Genomic DNA, 21,081 nt, shown 5'->3' on the forward strand with positions numbered 1-21,081 from the left:
GTTGTCATGGATGGTGGGAAAGAGACATCAAAATAGGAGAAGTCATACTAGGAAAGAAGAGGGAGTTCAGCGGAGAGAGTGGGGGAAAGAGGACAAAGGAGGGTGGGTGATGGGAGGAGACTGTGAATCTCAAAAGGAAAAAGAAGTGAGCTGGAGGCATGAAAACAGGTCAGCAGGTAGTTCAATAATCAGTCTGAGAAAGATGCGGTCCCGAGGCTACAGTCAGTAGAGACAGTACCCAGGACTGAGGGTGGTGGCTTAGGTAGCCAGGGACAGGGGTGCTTTACCCTGAGAAAACAGGCAAGAAAAGAGGTTGAATAGCTCATAAAAGGGATGGAAATTTCAATTTGGCACGTGTGAAGTCTGAGAAGTCCATGGGAGACGTGTACATCTGTTTTCTGCCAATGCATGTCTCCTGGGTTTTTTCACCAGCGTATTCAAATGCCTGTGCACACCTCCACCTCACGGAGAGTCAAGGGTCGGCTCACTGAGGGTGAAAGATGGAGGTCAGGGTACAGCTCTCATCGGCCAGTCTCCCAGGCACGGGGCAAACAGCCACCCAGAGGCACCTTTTCTCTCGGCCTCATGCCTGGGGCTTGGTCCAAGTCTTGAGGGAGGCAGCCGGCTTGTCAGAGTTCTCTGTGCCAAAACCCAAGGCCTTGGCCAGTGGGTAACAGAATACCTCAAGAGGAAGCAAGCTTCCATGCCCCATGGGAGTCTCTGCTGCGTCTCTTTTAGGGCCCCCAGGAGAGAGGGGACATTCAGAGTATAATGAGGTCCAACTGAGCCCTTGGTTTACTGCTCTCAAGTTGCCCATATAAACCAAGATATCTTCTTTTAATAGCAGCACAAGGCAGTCAGTGGGTGGGAGAGACGGTGGTTTTAAAAAACAAGTGGTGGAGGGGCTCATGAGACATCACACCTCCCTGATGAGATCTTGGCAGGGGAAGTCATCTTTGTCACTAGTGTTGACACCTGTAAGTGCTCCTGAGAGCAAAGACAGGGCAGGAGGAGGGACGTGGGGGTCTAGAAAATAGGAGGGGGGCCAGTTGGGAGGAAGGGGGGGCTCAAGGGGAATAAGAGCGGGATGATAAAAGGTCAGAGGGGTGAATATGGTCAAAATACGTTGTATACATGTATAAAGTTATCTAAATAAATAATTTTCAAAAAAACGAGGTGGAGGATGGATGGCCAGACAGGCCAAAAGAGAAGAAGCAGAAAGCAGAGTCCCAACTCAGTGGAGAATACCAGGCAGAAAGGAGCCAGCAGTGCGTCAAGTGCTATTGAAAAGTTAAAGAACCTTATGCCTGAAATTCGTCCACGAGGTTTTATATCCCCAGTGGCCACTGGTGACCTTGCAAGGTCAGGAACAGGAGACAGGAGTCCAGAGGCATGGTGGGTGCCAGAGAACACAGGCACCAGAGAAACAGCAAGTACTGCTCACTGCACCCACCAGGAAGCTCAGGAGAAAGAGACTGGTTCAGACGAGCCTAGAGCCACTGAGGGGTGGAAGAGATGAGTGAGGACAGAGCCTAAGTATGAACTCGGGGAGGAGGGAAGGGAGGAAGGCAGAGATGGAGAACCCTGTATGAGTTCAAGGAGAGAGCCTAGAGAGACAGGGGACAAATGGTCAGCGATGACTCACTGAGGGGGCAGGGTGGGCAGTGAGACCAGAGACTCACTGTAGGGGACAGGGTGGGCAGTGAGGCCACAGAAGGCAACAGGAAGACTGGAGATGGAAGCTGGTTCTCCCGCTGACCGCTGGTGCTCAGAGCAGCAGACCGGATCCTCTGAGAGGACAGTATTAGATCAAACCTGGGTCAAGCTGGTGGGGCAGAAGCTAAGGGAAGGTAGCCATCACGGCGATGGGAAAGTGGCACCGAAGAGGAATGCAGACGAGGACCGTTACCCGCGGTGCCAGCGAGGGAAGAGCGTGTACCTGGAAGCTCCCCTCTGGCAATCGTGGCCGGGTCCAGCTTGTAGGTGTCCTGAAGTCGCATCAGGGCTTTGGCGGCTCCCAGCTCATCCTCGTCTGTGGGGAAGAACTGCCGCTGCACTGAGAGGTTGGCGACAAAACCTTTCGGATGACAGAAGGACAGAGGTCATGCATCTAGGGGGAATGCTACCTGGGACCAAAGGCAGTCCTGGGCAGGTCTCCCTATACCATCCCGCAAAGGTGATTGGCAGGATGAAGGTTTAAAAAGCTCAGTGGCACAACACCTGCTTAGCATATGGGTAAGGCCGTGGCGGCCAGCCCAGCACGACAAAAATGAACTGATTGATCACTTAGACCTTTTTTTTTTTTTTTTCAGAAAGTTTTTCCTGGGGCTTGACTACAGAACTTCTCTTTCGCTTCTTTCTGGGCTGCACAGACAAGGCCTGCACATGGGCTGGCCCTCGGACATCGAGGAGTTAGCGCATGAGCTTCCTCTCGGTGATGCCCAAGACCACAGCCTGGAGCCCAGGACAGCCCCTGACCACTGAAGCGCCCTGATGGCTGTCACGGGGCTCCGAGCCCTAGGCTCACCCTCAGAGCCGCATCTCCAACAACAATCCCAGGGCTCCAGGTGAGAGCTGGGCCCTCAGGTGCTGATGTTTTAGGCCTGATTCAGCCTGTGAGCTGACAGCCTGGCGCGAAACACCAAGGTGTTCCTTCCCCGGCCCATGAACTTCTCCGTAGCTATCTACTCCCACTGCGACAGGGTCCAGCAGCCAATTCTAGCCAGGCTGGGACCCCAGGGACCCAGAAGCTACTGCCCTGTCTTCTTCATAGTTCCATAGTTAAGGACTCTAAGAGAGTTTAGAACCTAGGAAGAAGAAAGCATGCCCTCTAGAAAAAGCCACACTATGCTGTCAGGAGCAAGCACTGAAGTCTGACGCAAATACAGGTTTCTGCTCTCCAGCCAGTCCTGTCTCCCTGGGCAGTTATAAGGAAGGAGCCAGAGAGTGAGCAAGCCGAGATCATGCGCAGCTCGCAGTGCAGGCTCAAGGGCTTGTTCTGAGCTGCAGGCCCAGCCCAGGAGGCAGGGGAGAGGGGGAAGTCTGGGAAAAGTGGTGATTCTGAGGCAGTGAGCTCACAGGGCAGAGTTCCAGCCTGGCTGAGCTCAAACATTCCCTCCCTTCCCCCAGCCTAGCCCAACCCCGGCGGGTCACATGGGCTGTAACTGCTCCTCACTGGAGAGATGGCTGGTCTGATGTTAATCAGCGCACCCCAGCTCAGAAGAGCCCAGACCAAGGCTGGGATCCAGCAGCGCCCACCTCCAGGCTCACTCCATCCAGGAAAGTGTGACAACACAGAAAGAACAACCCAGAAAAGGCTTTGAACACAGCCACACTCTGACCTGTAAATGCCATTTCTGGGCATTCACCCTAGAAAAATAATCAAGAGCTAGACGCCAAGATGCATGTAAAAGATTGCTGAGAATCTGGAACACAATCCCACGTGAAATGCTCGGCCAATTTTACAGCACGTCAGCATAACACGCAGACCGCCGTCCAGCCCTCGTTCGCTTGTCGCAGACGCGTCCAGCAGCGCGCGCAGAAGTTGGGGGCTCCGCAGTAAGTGCCTGGCGCAGGGAGGGCGTCCCGGGAGCCTACGTTCCACAGCTTGTCCTGGCCCCAACACTCAGCCTGTTTGACCCAGTTTAGCTTGTCCTTCGAAGTGGGTAAGTTTTCACCCCCATCCTCGCAGGATTCCATGGTTTTTTGTTTGTGTTAAAATTTTTATTTGTTAGAGACTAGAGAGAGAGATAACGGGCACACCAGGGTCTCTTGCCACTGCAAATGAGCTCCAGATGTGTGTGCCACTTTGTACATCTGGGTTTGCGTGAGTACTGGGGAATAGAAGGGCCATCAAGCTTTGCAGACAAATGCCTTTAACCACTGAGCCATCCCTCGAGCCCCTGGTTCTATATTTTTAGTGTATACAGACATAATGACTGTAAGGTTTTGTTTTGTTTTTTTCTTTTCTTTTTTTTTTTTTTTTTTTTGAGGCAGGTCTGATACTAACTCAGGCTCACCTGGAACACACTGTACCTGGGCTGCACTTGAAGTCACAGTGATACTCCTACCTCAGCCTTTCTATAATCAAAGAGGTCGAGCGACCACACCTGCCTGAGATAACGATGTCAATGGTGCTTATCACTAGGCAACCAGGTTAAGAGCTGTGATTTTTCATGTATGATGCATTTTGTGGTTCCTGTTTACTATAAAAACCCATTACTAAAGTGGAGTTATAAAAAGAGATGTCATTACCCACCCCCCAAAAAATATCTTTTTTAAATAGGATAGCTAATAGCTCAGAATGGATGCGGGGCAGAAAGGTGATTATATACCACACTTATCCACCAGACCCAAGACGGGCTCAGACAGAAGCAGACACACACACACCTGGGCCCCGCCCACTGGCCCTCACCTGCAGCCGAGTCCTGCAGCACCAGGTCCTCCAGCGCGGGCCAGTCTGTGTTCAGCCGCTTTACCAGTTTGTAGGCATTCACCGGGTGAGCCAGGTAGCCCTCAGGGTCAGCGGCTGACTTGCTGGTCAAAGCTTCCATCTTGCCGGCCCAGCTACGGAACCGAAGGGAAAGAAAACTACCACACCCACCCACAGAGGCCTTAAGCTGGGTGATCTCCCTGGTGAGGCCCAGGGCCCATCCACCAAGAGGGAACAAGATGTGAATACAGGAATGTCCACAGACACTTCTAGCCTTAAATCTAGGTGGCGTGTGGACACCACACCAAGTTAAAAGGTCTGAAGTACAAAGCAGGGGTGGGGGTAAGGAGAAGGGGCAACAATAACTCCTTAGCCTGTGCACTTAGCTACTCCAGAGGACTGGCATGAAAATGACCTCCAGGTCCACTCACATCACCTCTCAAGTCCTGTCACGGATACCCTGGGGGGAGGGGCATGGGAGGACGGACGGATCAGCGCAGGATGGGCAGTAGGGCCGACTTTGGGTGTGCATGGGGTCTTGGGACACTGGACACCTTTTAATCTTGGAGAGCTTGGCTTCCTCCACAAGGATGTATTCCTTCAACGACTGCACCAGGTCCTTCTCTGCATGAATCAGGTCAGTCATGTGCCCTTCGAGAGAGTAACGGCCAATGAGAAATGGGTGAGAACCAGCCAGCCTTCCTTAGAACCCAAAATACGAACGGAGAAGTGGCCCTCTCTCACCCCTAGCCTAGAGCATGTCAGTGAAATGGGAAGCACTGGGGTTGGAAGTCAAAGCAGACCTAGTCATTCACACGGTCTTCTTCCCCCCAACCTTAGGGAGAGTCAGAGGTGACAAGCCGATGTCTGGGTGAGCTCACTGCGCTCAGGTACAAAGCTTCAAGTTTACTCTCCCACTGTCTTCACTGGGGGGTGGGACCCTAAGGGCTCACATGGAAGCAAGGTTTAGAGCTCCAGGTGAGGAGGAGAAGAGGAGCTCAGGACACTGCGCGCTCACTTCCCAGACACCTTCTGGCCCTGAGCTGAAAAAGACCCGAGAGCCAGATGCGTCCTGCACGTCCCAACGACAGGGACCCGGTTCGCACAGGTCACAAGGCTCTAAGAGGGGAAAACAGGACTCGGCAAGCTCCATCTGCCCAGGCGGGTCACAAACATCCCTCCCTGCATGAGAACGGGCCTCCTGTCCGTGACATGCCCTGGCATTTGAGAGAAGGGGCTGCTCGGGGACATCGGGGTCCGGTCACCACATACCAATAGAGGTAAAGAATTCCGCCGGCACACAGCTCAGGACAGCAAACCAGACCAGCAGCAAGGTGGGCGCGTGCGGTTTCATGATCAGACAGGGCAGTGTCTGCAATGCATGCCGGGATGCTCGTCAGATTAACACAGTGAAAAAGAACAAATTCCAGCACGACATGGTGGTAAACGCGTGTAACCCCAGCACTGAGGAGACTGAGGCAGGAGTAGTGAGCGCTAAAGGGCGGCCTGGGCTGCCTAAGAGACCCTGTCTTAAAACAGAAAGAAAGAAAACGGAGGGGGGCTGGAGAGATGGCTTAGTGGTTAAGGCACTTCCCTAAGGACCCCAGTTCAATTCCCCAGGACCCACGTAAGCCAGATGCACGAGGTGGCGCATATGTCTGGAGTTCATTTGCAGTGGCTGAAGGCCCTGTTGCACCCATTCTTTCTCTATCTGCCTCTCTTACCCTCCCCACCTCTCTCTCACTCAAATAAATAATAAATAATTTTTTTTAAAAAACTGGGGTGAGGGCTGGAGAGATGGCTTAGCGGTTAAGCGCTTGCCTGTGAAGCCTAAGGACCCCGGTTCGAGGCTCGGTTCCCCAGGTCCCATGTTAGCCAGATGCACAAGGGGGCGCATGCATCTGGAGTTCGTTTGCAGAGGCTGGAAGCCCTGGCGCGCCCATTCTCTCTCTCTCCCTCTATCTGTCTTTCTCTCTGTGTCTGTCACTCTCAAATAAATAAATAAAATAATTTTTAAAAAAATAAAAAAAAACTGGGGTGATAGTTCAGTCAGTAAGGTTCTTGGATTGCAAGGATGAGGGTCTGTGTTTGGTTGGTAGGACTCACATAAGCATGTAAAAATGTGGGCTTTGGTGGTGCAGGCCTGTAAGCTTGGGGACAGGGAGGCGGAGGCAGGAGGATCTCTGGGCCTTGCAGGCAGCCAGTCTATCTTCTTGGTGGCCAATGAAACCCTATCTAAAACAGGGTGGCTAACATTCCTGAGAATAACACCCAAGGTTGTCCCCTGGCCTCCACACACAGGTATACTCATGAACACGTGCGTGTGTGTGCACACACCCACACACATATACTCACACATTAAAAGTAACTTTAAAGACAAGCAACTGAGATGAGGAGACATATCCCCATGTGCCGTGAACGCAGTCAGAGACACACACTCAAATCTGACCCTCAGACACGGCACCGTAGTCCCAGCGCCGGGAGGCAGAGATGGGAGAAGACCCCTGGGGCTCCTAGCAGACTTGGTGAGCTCCAGGTTCAGTGAGTGACCCCGTCTCAAATCGAAAGGTGGAGAATGACTGAGGAGAACACCTGGTGGTGACCTCTGCACTACACATGTGCATCCACACACATTAACACACACACACACACAACTGAAGAAGAAAGGAGAGGCAGTGACAGACACAGGACCAATATGATCTGCTCCATGGGACCAAGCCAGACTGGGATCTAGCAGTTGGCTGGCAGACGAAGAGTCAAATCTGACCTCTGCCTGGCTGCACCTGCCACCCAGACAGCAGCCGGAGTGACTCTCTCGGGCAGACACCGCTCCTCCCGCAGTGAGGCTCCTGGGCGGACGACTGTCCTATGCGCACTGGCCAGTCCCCTTCATCCACAGATATTTCCTAGCAGCCCCAGAGAAGCCAGGCACGGAGCTAGGCACTGGGAAGACAAAAGTGAATCAGCCACACACGGCCAAGACCTTGGGCTGGGCTGCTGACCTGGGGACAAGGCCAGCTACTGCCTTCTCGTCAACCTAGAAATAGCCAGGGACAGCTCTGAGGGCGCAGACGCAGCAGGACGAGCCTGGCCGCGGCCCTGAGTACACAGGGGAGCCTCGGACGTCGGCTCTCCGTCCAGCTGTGCAGCCCGGAACGTGCCGGAGGACCAGCACCCACTGAGCCCCTGCTCGGCCTGACTCCCCCTTTTCCTCCCGCTTCTGCCAAGTCTCACTGCAGTGCTCAGATGGAAAGTTACTAAGGGAAAGCAAGGGAGAGGAAAGGGACTGCAAATGCCTCTCGGGCGAAAACTGTCCGAGCTCATGCCACTTCATCAGATTCTGCCTGCCTTGGCCAACGAGACACAGCCACTCTCCTCGCCTCACCTTTTCCAAAGAGATCTCACTCCACTGTTGGCCCGGAACAGGGTCAGAGCAAACGGGCCTCTCTATCACTGGCAGGAGAGCACAGTGGTCTCAGGTGTTTGTGCCCCAGCCGAATGTCTGTGGAGCTGACTGTGTGGCTATCACAGTCTGGGTGTGTTGGGGGGTCCAGAGCCTCACCAGACAATTATCTGTCAAGCCAGAACCTGCTGCAAGGCAGGGAGTCCTGGGCTAAGGCGCTCATTACAGAGCAAGGGAAAGGAGACAGGAAGTCCTTGGGAGGTGACCAGGCCTGGGCCAGCCTGAGGCAGAGTCTGGTCCTCCTGGCTCCAGCCTGGTCTGCTGCCCGCCCTCCCCACACTGCCTTCATCCCAGAACTCCACTGGCTTCTCTGGCTCCCGTCAATCAGCGCCTTTCTCTTAACAGGCTGGATGTGTGTTCTTGTGTCTCGTCAGACGTAGTAGCTTAAGAGATCGCCTTCCTTTTTATTTTTTTTAAATTTACTTACTTGTGAGGAGAGAGGGAAAATATATAAGGACAAGCCAGTGCCTCTTGTGTCTGCGAATGAACTCCAGATGCATGTACCGCTTTGGGCATCTGGCTTTACATGGGTAGTGGGAACGGAACCTGGGTCAGCAGGCTTGGCAAGCAAGCCCCTTTAACTACTGAGCCATCTTCCCAGCCCGAAGTCACTTTCTTATGTGTATAGGAAAAACAAGAGCCAGGAGGACCTATGGACAGTGGGCATTAGCCAAATGCCCCTCAGAGCACGAGGTGGTGAGAAAGCAGGTCCCAGGATGGGAGACAAGACTAGACCTAGCTAGAAGTGAGGTGCCCCGTGCCTCTCTCCAGCCGTGTGGCCAGGCACAGCTCAGGCCTCTACAGAAATCAGGCAGCACACTCGAGAGAGAGGGAGGCCTCTCCACTCCTTTCAGATGCCATCCATGGTTCATACCTTACTGTGCCCAGGGAAAACCAGCCAGAGCTCTTTATTACATGAATACCAGCTGTCATTTCTCTGGAATGTGCCGCCTGGCTTAGACTGAGCCCATCCACGAATCCCAGCCTGGAGGCACAGCCTCAAAGAATCACACATGGGTTTTGGGAACTGACTTACCAAAGACTGCAAAGTCCTGCTCTGGCAGGGGACAGGGGCATGACAACTCTGCCAGCCTGGAGAGCTGGGCACCTCAAGCATGCTGCCACATCAACACTGCTGTTCCATCGGCTGGCTTCTCCTGACCCAGGTCCCTGACCTCGAAAGGCTTTGTACCCAAGGTCATCAAGAAGGGTCAAGTCTCCCAGCGATACCTGGAGCTCACTCATGGCAAAGAAGGTGCGTGTCTACCCAGCATCCTGTGCTGCCAAAGCCCGCCCAGGAACCCTTAGCAACCCAAGGCCAAGCCTGGAGGCGCTCAGTGTTAAAGCCCCTTTTAAACAAAGCAGCACCATGCCTGAGCAGAAAACAATGTTGACTTTTATGAACTTCATCCCAGGTTTTAAGAAAAATGCCTGTGCTATAGCAGGTACCCCAATAAATCATTCCTCAGCACAGACCTGTACGGATGGGGTAACTACAACCAAGGATTACATTTCATCCACAGATCACTATGGAAAGATCGAGGACTAAGCAAAGCAGGCCCCAAATTTTACACACACACACACACACACACACACACACACCTATAGATGCACAAAGAGAAGGTCTAAGCTAGTTGTATCTTGGGAAAATAATTTTATTTTTCTTCTTGCTTGGTTTCCTAATCTCTCTACGAGGAATTCTATATGAATTTAAAAAGCATTTAATAACATATTAATATGCAAAGAAAACAAAAGTAGGCCCTTTTAAAACAAATTCCAAGGGGCTCTGGCAGAGTGTGGACCCCCAACAGGGAGCTCCTGCAAAACCTGCCAACACCCCAGCGACAGTAATTCACCCACCAGGCAACTGGCACTGTTTCTAAGCACAGCAATTCCAAAACATACAACCAGAGGTCCTACAGTAAGCCTGCTCTTTGGAAAGGACATTAACAACCTGGCCAAATGGCCATGAAAAGTTGTTTCCAGCTGCAGGCCAGCAGCGTCCTCAGCTTCTCCCCTTACCTCATCAGGCAGGACCCTCTGCCAAGCTCCCCGGCTGTGACCCAAATGCACCAAGTTGAGTTTTAACAAAGCATTTAACAACAGCCTAGAGACAGAACATGGATTTGCTGAGAACATATAGGTCTGGCTTGGCCCTGGAGTGCATGCCTGCCTTGAGCAGAATTCTTTGTCCCTCGCCCACCTCACCATGGCCGTGCCTCCCCTCCAGTGCTACTGCCAACTCCAGAGTGGCAGAGCTGAGAGAACCTGAGGGCTCAACCTAGGAGGAGTCATGCATGGCTTCCAGGAGATCCCGCCACAGGAGCACAGAATGACCTGCACAGGAACCCCAGGGAAGCATGGGAGGCACCCACTCAAGCCTCCTCACTGCCGGGCATGGTGGCGCACGCCTTTAGTCCCAGCACTCGGGAGGCAGAGGTAGGAGGACCACCATGAGTTCGAGGCCATCCTGAGACTCCATAGTGAGTTCTAGGTCAGCCTGGGCTAGAGGGAGACCCTGCCTCAGGCATCACCCTGGTGTGAGCCACCCTAGCCACTCCTGCAGCCAAGCAGGTCCCACCTGTTCTAACCTCTCCACACCTCACCTGGCTTCCCTCCAACTGTTGTACCAACCTGCCAGCAAGTCTTACTGGAGCCGCTCCCTTGACAACCCGCTGTCAGCAGGACATAGTCCCGATTCCTTAGCCCCAAAGGCCCTTGTGACTCTGTGACCTGGCCTTGCTGCCCTCGCTGGCCCCATCTCCACCCCTCAGCCACTTCACGTGGAGAACACGCTCCTGGAGCTCTGCTGGACGCAGTCGTGGTCTCCCCCGGGGCCCATCCCTCAATCGACGTTTAAGACGCCACGGAGGAGCGCCAGTGAGGGAGCGCTGGTCCTGGACGCACAGCCCCTACTGGGGTCAGCAGCGGGACAGGGAGCTCAGCACGCCCGGCAAGGATACATAAAGAAAGCCAGGCATGGTGGTGCACGCCTTTAATCCCAGCACTCAGGAAGCAGAGGTAGGAGGATCGCCGTGAGTTCGAGGCTGCCCTGAGACTACATAGTGAATTCCAGGTCAGCCTGGACCAGAGTGAAACCCTACCTCGAAAAAAGAAGGAGAAGAAGAAGAGAGAAGGAAGAAGATATACATAAGGTTGCATGTGTCCGACAGTGTGCATCTGTCCTTACACCTTCTTGACCATGTTCCTGAGCACGTCCACTTCTACTCTGCTTGGGTACAGCAAAGCCTCAGTCTCCTGCTTTAGTAATGAGGCGTTGAAACAACAGGGAAGGCTGCTGAAACCCACATGCCAGGGCTGGGGAGATGGCGTAGTGGTTAAGGCGCTTGCCTGTGAAACCTAAGAATGCACGTTCCAATCTCCAGGTCCCACATATAGCCAGACGCACAGTGACGCAAGCATGCAATGTCACGCATGCACACAAGGGGGCGCACGCATCTGGAGCTCATTCACAGCCCCTGAAAGGCCCTGGCGTGCCCATTCTCTCTCTCTGTCTTTCTCTCTCTCTCTGTCTCTGTTTCTGTCTCTCCCTGTCTTTTACAGTATATCTCTTTCTTTCTCTCTGCCTCTTTTTCCCTCTCTCAAAGAGAAAATACTAATTTTTTAAAAAACCACATACCAGAACCTAGTGGGTTTTCAGCCAGGGTCTTGGCAGAGACTCTGGGTGAATCTAACTTACAAGAAGGAACTGCACCCGAGGACGAGCCTATTCCTACCACCTCACAGTCGCCATGGCCCAGGCCCTGGACCCCTGCTCTGCCTCAGCCCAGGGCGAGATGCTGTTGAGCCATGCAAGAGTGTCTGGCTCCTGCTGCCACCTCAAGGCTGTCCTCTGCAGTAGCTACAGGAGGCCCACACCGAGCCAGGAACATGAACTTCCCACGAGGCAACGCCGGCCAGTGAAGGATAGGAGACAAGAGGTCAGAGGTGCGTCCTCTCCCAAGGTCATCTCCGGGGCACCGCTCCTCGGCATGGCACCTTGACAGAGCTTGCACACAGGCAGGTCCTAAGCAGCTGAACAGCCAGTGGGTCTCCGTGCCCAGTGGCTGGCTGGCTGGCACCACGTGTGTTTGCTTCCCATTCTTCTCTTTTCGTTGCCCTCACCCTGCCTGCCCTGCAATCCACTTTGCAATAAAGCACTAAGCACTTAAGCTCTGCCTCCGGCTGTTTTCCGGGAACCTAGTCTGAGATAACCGTGGTTTATGTTTCCAAAAATCTTTCACTTCTACCATCTAATTCCCACAGAAACCCTGTAAGCCTGATAATCATCTCCATTCCAGGTCCGGTAGCACCCCACTGGCCGACAGGACACATTCCAAGACCCCCAGTGCATGCCTGAAACCACAGACAGTATCGTAAACCCTAAATATGCTGGATTTTTCTATGCACACGAATCTATGATAAAGCTTAATTTATAAATTAGGCACAGCGAGACATTACCAATAACTCATAACTAATTAAAACAATGGACTGTCATGAAATTGCCAGCATGGGTCACTATTAAATAAGAGTTACTGCTGGGCGTGGTGGCGCATGTCTTTAATCCCAGCATTCGGGAGGCAGGGGTAGGAGGATCACCATGAGTTCGAGGCCACCCTGAGACAACACAGTGAATTCCAGGCCAGCCTGGGCTAGAGTGAAACCCTACCTTAAACAAACAAACAAACAAACAAACAAAAGAAAAAAAAACAAGAAAAAAAAAAAGAACAAAGAGTTGCTGCAGTGTCATCCAGTCATCCTGATGAGCACAAGGCCTCAGAGTGATGACAAGACAAACCCCAGGCAGTGTGTCCAGCGGACATGTAAACACAGGGACGGCCATCCCGGGAGAGCAGCACAGCAAGGACTCACACGTGCCGCTTTCTGTCACCTCCCAGTTAAGATTCTCAGACTGTCCTTGACCATGGATGATTCGTGGGCTGGGAGGATGGCTCAGTAGGTAAAGTGCTGGCCATTTTGTCATAAGCTAGTAACCCCGGTGCTGGAGAGGCAGAGGTGGGGGATCCCTGGGATATGCTGGCTGCTCAAGCGTAGTCAAGCCGGTGAGCTCTGGGTTCAGTAAGAGATCTCAAAAAACACGTACGAATGCACACACACGCGCACACACACACATGTATCCGCATGCAAAATAAAACAGTCTCTGCAGAAAGTGAAAGCCCAGACAAGCCAGCACAACTGTGTAAGTTAGCTATAAGCCAGATGACTGGGGCTGGAGGGCTTCTCACCCACACTAAGAATTCAAACTAAGCCCCCAACGGCTGTCGTGGACATGCTGCTGCCGTCCAATTTTACGAGCCACACCTGTGACCTCACGGCGCACAAGGGAGGGCTGCCACACAGGGGCGCCAGCTCCGCGCACTAAGGACTTCAGCCCAGATGACCCAAAGATTCACAAGTACGCCTAACGACCTTGCGCCAATCCCACAAGAAGAAGAGCCCGCGCGCCCAGGAACGGCAACACGGTTCTTCGGGGTCAAGTGGGCAGTCACTCCCTGCCCAGGCTCAGAAAGCATTACAAATAAACCAACCAGGCAACACAGCCCTGAGCAGGTCTACTTGCCTGAAGTTGGAAAGACTCATAACTACTCCGAGGTCCACCAGCACGGCCTGGCCTCATGACCTTGGACAAGACCCAGGCTTCCCTGGACCTCAACGTCCCCGCCCATTCAAATGGAGTCACACGGGGACCTGTATAGCATGTCTTTGGCATTACACTGAACGAAATGGCAGATGTCAGCAAGGAGCCGTCTATGCTGATCAACACCACCAAAAGCGCCGCAAAACAACCAGCTCCCAGCCCAAGTCAGCTGATCTCTGGGTGAAGAGAAAGGTCCCGCCCGGCTAGAGGGCAGTAAAGACATGGCAATGTCCGTGGTCCAGGAGTGCCAGAGGAAGTGACACACTCAATTCAGCAAAGACCAGAGTCAGGTGTCAAGTCAGTTACGTACACTGCTGCTCAGTGGGAACGCTGGAATTGGCCTCCAAAGCTCTTTGAAAGTTCTTTGGCCAAAGGCAGGGGCTGAGCCGATACCGAGAGCCCTCACGTTCCTCTGTGTACCTGCCTGCTCATTCCACGCTCCTACAAGGACCAGGCTACCCGGATCTCCACTACACCCTGATCCTCGGGAGCGCCACGTTCAACACTAGCGGGCACTTCCCCAGAGACCTGGAACAGAGGCTGGCCTGTGCCCAGGTGCAGACAGAGCCGACCTAAGCTGCAGAACTCACTACCAAGTTCTTAGTCCTCCACCCTGCAGCGGCACCAGTGAACAAGAGCTCTCTCTGAGGGCCCCAAGTCATCGAGTCCAGACTTCTTCATTCCTCTATTTCTCTGGGGAAAAACAAAAAACAAAAACACCGTCTCTCATCCCATGTCCTCAACACAAAACCCACAGACCACAGGACCCACTGGTTCCCTTTGCTCTGGGACAGGCTGCTGTCGCGCCCTCGGGCACTTCAAAGGTCTAGCTGACCAGATCTGAGAAGCTCTGTCAAGGTCTCACTCTCACTCGAGCACTCTGCGGGCCTAGCACGTGCCTGCAGTTCAGCATTTGCTGCCAAACTCCATCTGCATAAGATTAAATTCTTGACAGATCCCAGAAGCCAGGGACACACCTACCGGCCCTCCACACACTATCAGCCAGCGTGGCCACATGTCAGCCAAGGCCCTGTGTCCAGCCTCCAACCCTCCCAGGGATGTGGGAGGGCACAGCCAAACAGGAAGGTCTTCTCAGGAAGCGACAGGACCCCAGATTCCCTCACCCCACTCATTCCCCCAGAGTTGCACAAACGAGCCCAGTGTCCCAAGATGAGCACCCACACTCTGAGCTCCTCCCCGGGCACACGGCCAGCCGCCAGTGTGAATCAGCCATCGTAGAGATTTGAGTTGCCCACAGGCAAGAAGAGTGCCCCCACCAACCCCTCTGTCCCCTCCCTCATGCCAGCACACTCACACAGACCCCAAGCACACAGGGAGTACCTAAGGGGGGAAAAAAAGCAAGATCACTGCGACCAATCCAAAGCACTGGTCAAGTAGGCACAAGTACCTCCTTGTGACAAGGCTGAGAGCAACCACCAAGCCACACACGGCCTAGCCGAGGTGCCACTGCGTCTCCATGCTGAGCTCTCTTCTTCAAGAACGAGGCTGGGTCAGCATGACGTCACTGGGATAAGGCCCCCCACCCCCTGCCAACGCCATCCTCGCTACGTGACTGCACTGGCTGAGCAGCATAGTGGATGGACATGTGTGGCTGTTTGAGGGAGAAGAAAACCCTAGAAGAAAAAATTCAAAAGCCCAAACACCCTTGTGAGCGGGGCGAAGCAAACAGAAAGGATGGCCCTGAGGCCCTGAGCCACACTGGCAGCCTGGACCCTGGACAGGTCCGGGCAATTTGAGCACTAGCCAAAGGAAACCCTTGTCCACTGAACAGAGAACTTAACTGTGGAACCTGTTGACTCAGATGTGACACAGGCCAAAAAGAAGCCGCTTATAAAAAACATCCTGGACATTTGTAGGTGGACCGTTGATCCCTGAGACCTTTGAGAGTGCTCTAAGTGATGAGGTCCCTGCTCTTAGGGACAGGAACCCCACCTTATAAAGAGGCTGGGAATGTTGGTCACCAGGTGGTCTACATCAAAAAATCTGAGCCTTAATGTCACCCTACAGAAGGGGGGGCTCTATTCTGGAAACAACCTTAATGCTCCTACATTATCTAAAATTTATGGGATTAAAACACAGAGGAGGGTTGGAGAGAAGGCTCAATAGTTAAAGGCATTTGCTTGCGAAGCCCTGCTGCCAGGGGGTCCAACTCCCCTGTACCCACATGGAGCTGGATGCACAAGGTGGCACATGCACCCGGAGTTCGTTTGCAGAGGCAAGAGGCCTTGGCACACCCATTATAGCCCCTCCCAAGTAAATAAGCAAATATTAGATAAATAAAATAAAGACAGGAGCCCACCTGTACTGCCCAGTAACACGTAGGGCAGGAAGCAGGGATGCTCATGTTGCGAGGGGTCACCGTGCTGTCCACATGCAGGCCATGATAACTGGTACTACTGCCCCTCAGTGTGGACTCTTGTGGGCGGGGCCCGTGGACAGCTATGCCCTAAGGCATCCCTTCCCCATCATCCTGCTGCCACGAAAATGTCGCCAAGGTGACAGCAGCTGTCCAGGTTACTTCCTGACCACTCCAGCCCATCTCCTGCAGGCAGCTCCTCGGGCCTGAAGTCACCCAGGTCTCCGCCAAGTCCCCCGCATGCCGGGCTCGTCGCCAGCCCGGTACTCACCGCGCCGCTGCTGGGAGCCTGGCCTTTGCTGGTCTAGTCTTCTCGGCTTCTGGCAGACAGAAGGCTCCGTTTGTCTGTCTGTCGGCGGAGGAGGAGGAGGAGTCCGCTAATTGCCAATGTTCTCCGCAACTGCCAAGGACAAACGCCGCAGGTTCGTGACCAGGAGTGTCTGCAGCCGACTTTCTGACCTAACCGCCCATCAAATTAACAGGCGCCAAACCGGCCCCTACCCGGGCTTGCTGCAAGTCCTGTAAGCAGACCTGCGCCCCCCACCCCCGCTCCCAGGACCAGGACAGTGAACCCCCACCCCACACCCCCAGCCCCAGGCAGCCCTGGGGGTCAGGCCACCCCCTTTCCAGAGAGCCTGACCCGCCAGGGCAGCCAAGGGTCCCGCCCCACCCGAAGGGACGGGCAGGAAGGGCGCCGCTGACTTCACCGCCCTGACCCCGGGAAAGGGACGCGGGCGGGACAGGAACCTAAGGCGGCGGCTGCAAGAAAGAAGGCGGAGGGCGCGCGGGGCAGCGGGCGGCGGGCAGCGGGCAGCGGGCGGCGGGCGGCGGGCTGAGGGCGGCTCGGCTCCCCGCAAGGCGGCCCCGCGCGCGCCGAGCGCACCGGCCCCGGAGCCCGCGCCGCAGGACGCTCACCTGGCCGCGCGCGCCGCTCCCGGCCTTTCCAGAACCTCCCGTGGCGTCGCCCCGAGCCGCCGGGCTCCTCCCCGTCCTCCCCGGGCGGCCCCGCCCCCGCCGCCGCCGGCTCCGCCCCGCTTGAGCCTCTGCCACGTCCCCACCTCCGCCGCCGCCCCGGCCCCGGCCCGCTGCCCGCGCGCCGCCGCCTCCCTCGGGGAAGGGCCCGGGCCCCGCGTGCTCCGCCCGCCACGCGCTGCACGTCCGCCGCGCACCGAGGCCCCACGCGCCCGCCGCGGTCTCGTCTCCCCAAGCCCCCGGGCGTCTCACCCACGCCGTTTCCTCGGGGGGGGGGGGGCCCCGCCGGGTGCTTGGCTTCTCGTGCCCTTGCCATCCGCCCCCCTCTCCCCATCCATCACCACCATCTGCGGGTGACAGGCGGCTGGGGTCGCCCACGGTGGACGCTGAGGGCCGGCGAGGAAGAGGAGGGTCTAGGGTTCACCTCCACGCGGAGCATGACACCCCCCGCACATCCACCCCAAGGCTGTGCCTCTCCTGGTCATAGATGTGGGCTGATGAGAAAAGGGTGCCCACCCAAGACCAAGGGAACTGTACCATAGCCTAGAGCCAACCAGCCAACCCATGATTTGCCCAAATCCTTCCTGGTCACCACGCGGGCCGAGAAGACTGGGCCCCTGTGGTGGGTCGGTCCTATCTGACAGCCTGGGGAAGCTGGCATGGAGCAGACCTCCCAGATAACCAGAGGATGCCCTGGTGGCCGGGCAGGTTCCCACGCCCGCCCTGCGAGCCTGCACGCTCATGAATGAGGGGAGGCAGTCTGAGAATCTCATCAGGGAACGGAGCCCAGAATGGAGATGCCTGCGCCCGGCCCCGGCGTGGATGTTCCCTATGATGCGCTGGCCAGGCTGGCAGGCCAGACCTGGGGAAAATAGACACACAGAAATACAACTCAAAAAACACACACGCAGACACACGCAGACACACACAGACAGGGGGCTGGAGAGATGGCTTAGCGGTTAAGGCACTTCCCTGCAAAGCCAAAGGACCTAGGTTCAGTTCCCCAGGACCCACGTAAAGCCAGATGTACAAGGGGGCGTAAGCATCTGGAGTTTGCTTTCAGTGGCTGAAGGCTCTGTCACATCCATTCTCTCTGTCTTTTATCTGCCTCTTTCTCTTTCTCTCTCTCAAATAAATAAATAAATAACATATTATTAAAATTAAAAAAATACAGATGGGGGCTGGAGAGATGGCTCTACAGTTAAAGTCACTTGTTTGCTTACAAAGCCTGCCAGCTCAGGTTCAATTCCCTAGCCCCCATGTAAAGCCAGATGCACAAAGTGGCACATGTGTCTGCAGTTTGCTGCGGGGAGGCCCTGGCACGCCCATACACACGCCCATACACGCACACACACATTCTCTCTCCCTCCCTACCTCCCCCTCTCTCTCTTTCTTCTCTCTCTCTCTCTCTCTCTTGCTGTCTCAAATAAATTGATAAATGTCCTCCCTGTCAGCCACCAGCCAGAGCGCAACAGAAACCTCCCTGCATCTGCTACACCCTGCCATGCCGCAGAGCCTGTGTCTACATCCTCCCACGCCTCCCATCCTGTCTCTCCAGGATGCCCAACCTCCTCCTTCCAGTGGATCCCAAAATCTGTAGCTATTTCAAGCCATTGTTGTGGAACCAAAACCCTACCACCTCGGGGTGTCTCCTCATCCAAGCAAGCATGCAAGCCAGAACTTTCCTTGCCCTCACCTCCCACCCCCCTCAGGTCGCATAACCAACAAACCAACACCAAACTGAGTCTCAGTAAATTCTCAACGACCTCCACATCTCTAAATTCAACAGCCGCCCCCCCACCCCCGCCCCCAAACTCATGGAGATCCTTCCACCTCTGCCTTCTGAGGTTAAAGGCTTATGCCACCACGCCCGGCTTCAGCCCTTCTTCAGTCCTCATCCGCCAATACCAAAGCAGCATGGTCTCCCGCTGTCTCCTTGGAGCGCTTGGGGCCCTGGGCTTCCTTCCGCGCTGTCTTGCAGCCTGGGCCCTCGCTTCTCCACCGTCCCCCTCTTCCTGCACTCCTAATCGTCTGTAAAGGTTGAGGATCCCTCAGAGCGCAAGCCGAGGCACTCTACTCTCTTGTTCCATACTTTTTCCTGTGTGAGATGCCTAGCAAATGCCTTTACTGTTGTCCTTACCACCCTCAGACTCTACAACCGCCGACACATCTCTGCGGATGTCCACGTGCACCTCAGTGGCCAGATGTCCAGCACTGAGTTCCCATTCTCCCCGTTCCTCGGACTCCACGCAGCCCCTATTCCCTGCTGCGCATAAGGAGAGGCCTGATGAAAGGCTGGAATTCCCACTGGGGTACCTGCTTCCCTGCTCCCAGACCCCATCCATGTCCCAAGTCTACCCAGTTCTCCTACCTGAATCTCTGTACTCCACCATTTCTTTGATCCCCTTGTGTTTATTATTATGATTATTTGTGAGAGCGAGAGTGAGAGATGGAGAGAATTGGCAGGCCAGGGCCTTAGGCACTGCAAACAAACTCCAACCTGAGCGCATGTGTCACTTTGTGCATCTGGCTCATGTGGGCTCTGAGGCGTCGGGGCTGGGTCCTTAGGCTTCTCAAAGCAGCGCCTTAACTGCTAACCCATCGCTCCAGCCTCTTTGATCCTCTTGGGTAATTGTAACACATTTCTGACTGCCTACCCTGCCATTTTTGCTTGTTCCCAGCTCTTCCACACGGCAGCGTCAACGACCTCCTGTACCTCTTGCAGCTGGAGAGGCTGCACCACTCATTGGAGAAGCTCTAAGCATGCAGAGCTCCACACCACTTGGCCCTCTTCACATTTCTAACCACACGGATCTTCCTGCAGTCTGTGTCACTAGAAGTCCCGCTTCCCACACGACCCCCAGGTCTTTATACATGCTGTCGTTTTTGTCTAAAAAATACCACCCAATAATTGATTCAATCCTTCAGACTCCTTCAGATCCCCACTGACAGATTTCCCTCACGTCCCTGAGGACTTCAAAAATTCCCATAAGCGTCTCTAGCTTTCCTATGTGCTCTATTGCACTTGCCACAGACAGGAGTGAATAATTGCTTGAGTAATGACTTCCCTCGCTGGCCTGGGAGCTCCAGGGTTGCATAAACTATGTGGGTCTCTTGTAGTCAGCTCCACGGTGCTGGGATGAGCTCCCAAACCAGACACAGATTATAGGAGGAAGGGCCTATACCAGCTTACAGATCCAAGGGGAAGTTGCATCAACGGTGGGAGAAGCTGGCCGCCTTTCCCAGAGCCAAGCAGAGAGGCCCCACCGCCCAGGCAGAGCCACGCACAAGCAGGGTGGCGGGCACAGGGACCCAGGCAGAGCTCAGGCTGCTCTACATAGCTTTAGGCTATAGACCCAATCTGCCCCAAAACACCTTGGGACTGGACCCCATGACCCCTCGCCCCTTCGTCTGCAGTGATGCCTCTGCCCTCCAGGTGGCCGGAAATCAAAGTTCCAAGCTTTGACAAGACTTCTGAGTCTACTGGGGGACACACATTCCAATGACCAGTGTCTTTTTCCATCACTATTTTCTCACCAGCCACCACAGAAATATACCCTAGGCATTTGCTGACCACATGAAGGGATGGCTATCTCCTGCACATCCTGCTCTGCACCATAGGTTTGAGTCATTGAAGGTGTAAGGGCTCTACAGTGGTTCCGGTTCCCCACATCACAGGATTTCATCACTGGTCGTATCTGCTTGTCGGAATCTGAGCTCCTGGGCGGTGGCAGAACTTGTTAAGGGCCACATCTCCTTGGTCTCCACTGTCCCTACCTTGTAGGAGACAGCCATTCATTCACTCATGTATTTCTCTCCCTTAATTTGCCCCCACTCAGAAGAAGCCATCTTGGAGAGTGGAGTTGCAAAGGGGAAAGTGAGGTGGGAAAGGGAATTACCATGGTTTATTGTCAACAATTATGGAAGTTGTCAGTAAAAAATAGAGGCTATCTTGTCTTTTGTAACCCTCCTTCCCCCATCTAGCTCAGCATAAGATCATGGGATCCTATTCTGGGCCCTGGATGTATTCATTTCCTAGGAATGTTACAACAAGTCACTACAAACTGTGACTTAAAACAGCAAATGTGGGCTGGAGAGATGGGTTAGTGGTTAAGGCATTTGCCTGCAAAGTCATAAGGACCCAGGTTTGAGTCCCCAGAACCCATGTAAGCCACATG

At 54.4% G+C, this 21,081-nt stretch overlaps 1 protein-coding gene across 5 annotated transcripts in view; it reads right to left on the bottom strand.

Moving 5' to 3' along the window:
• The window catches only part of P4ha2 (prolyl 4-hydroxylase subunit alpha 2), a 34,849-nt gene extending 17,929 nt beyond the window's left edge, over nt 1-16,920 (bottom strand). For 3 of the 5 annotated variants that reach the window (XM_045152396.1, XM_045152397.1, XM_004666578.2), the window contains exons 1-5: nt 16,203-16,331; nt 5,705-5,804; nt 4,987-5,083; nt 4,415-4,566; nt 1,940-2,077 (exon numbers count right to left, since the gene is read on the bottom strand). In XM_045152396.1, the coding sequence (XP_045008331.1) occupies nt 1,940-2,077; nt 4,415-4,566; nt 4,987-5,083; nt 5,705-5,786 (469 nt within the window). In that variant the 5' untranslated portion in view covers nt 5,787-5,804; nt 16,203-16,331. Of the gene's footprint in view, nt 1-1,939; nt 2,078-4,414; nt 4,567-4,986; nt 5,084-5,704; nt 5,805-16,202; nt 16,332-16,846 lie in introns of those variants that run through there. The other 2 variants (XM_045152395.1, XM_045152398.1) reach the window with 1 other exon arrangement.
• Nucleotides 16,921-21,081: the final 4,161 nt, after the last annotated feature.

The sequence above is a fragment of the Jaculus jaculus genome, chromosome 6 (genome assembly GCF_020740685.1).
Source record: "Jaculus jaculus isolate mJacJac1 chromosome 6, mJacJac1.mat.Y.cur, whole genome shotgun sequence".
Classification (NCBI taxonomy): domain Eukaryota; kingdom Metazoa; phylum Chordata; class Mammalia; order Rodentia; family Dipodidae; genus Jaculus; species Jaculus jaculus.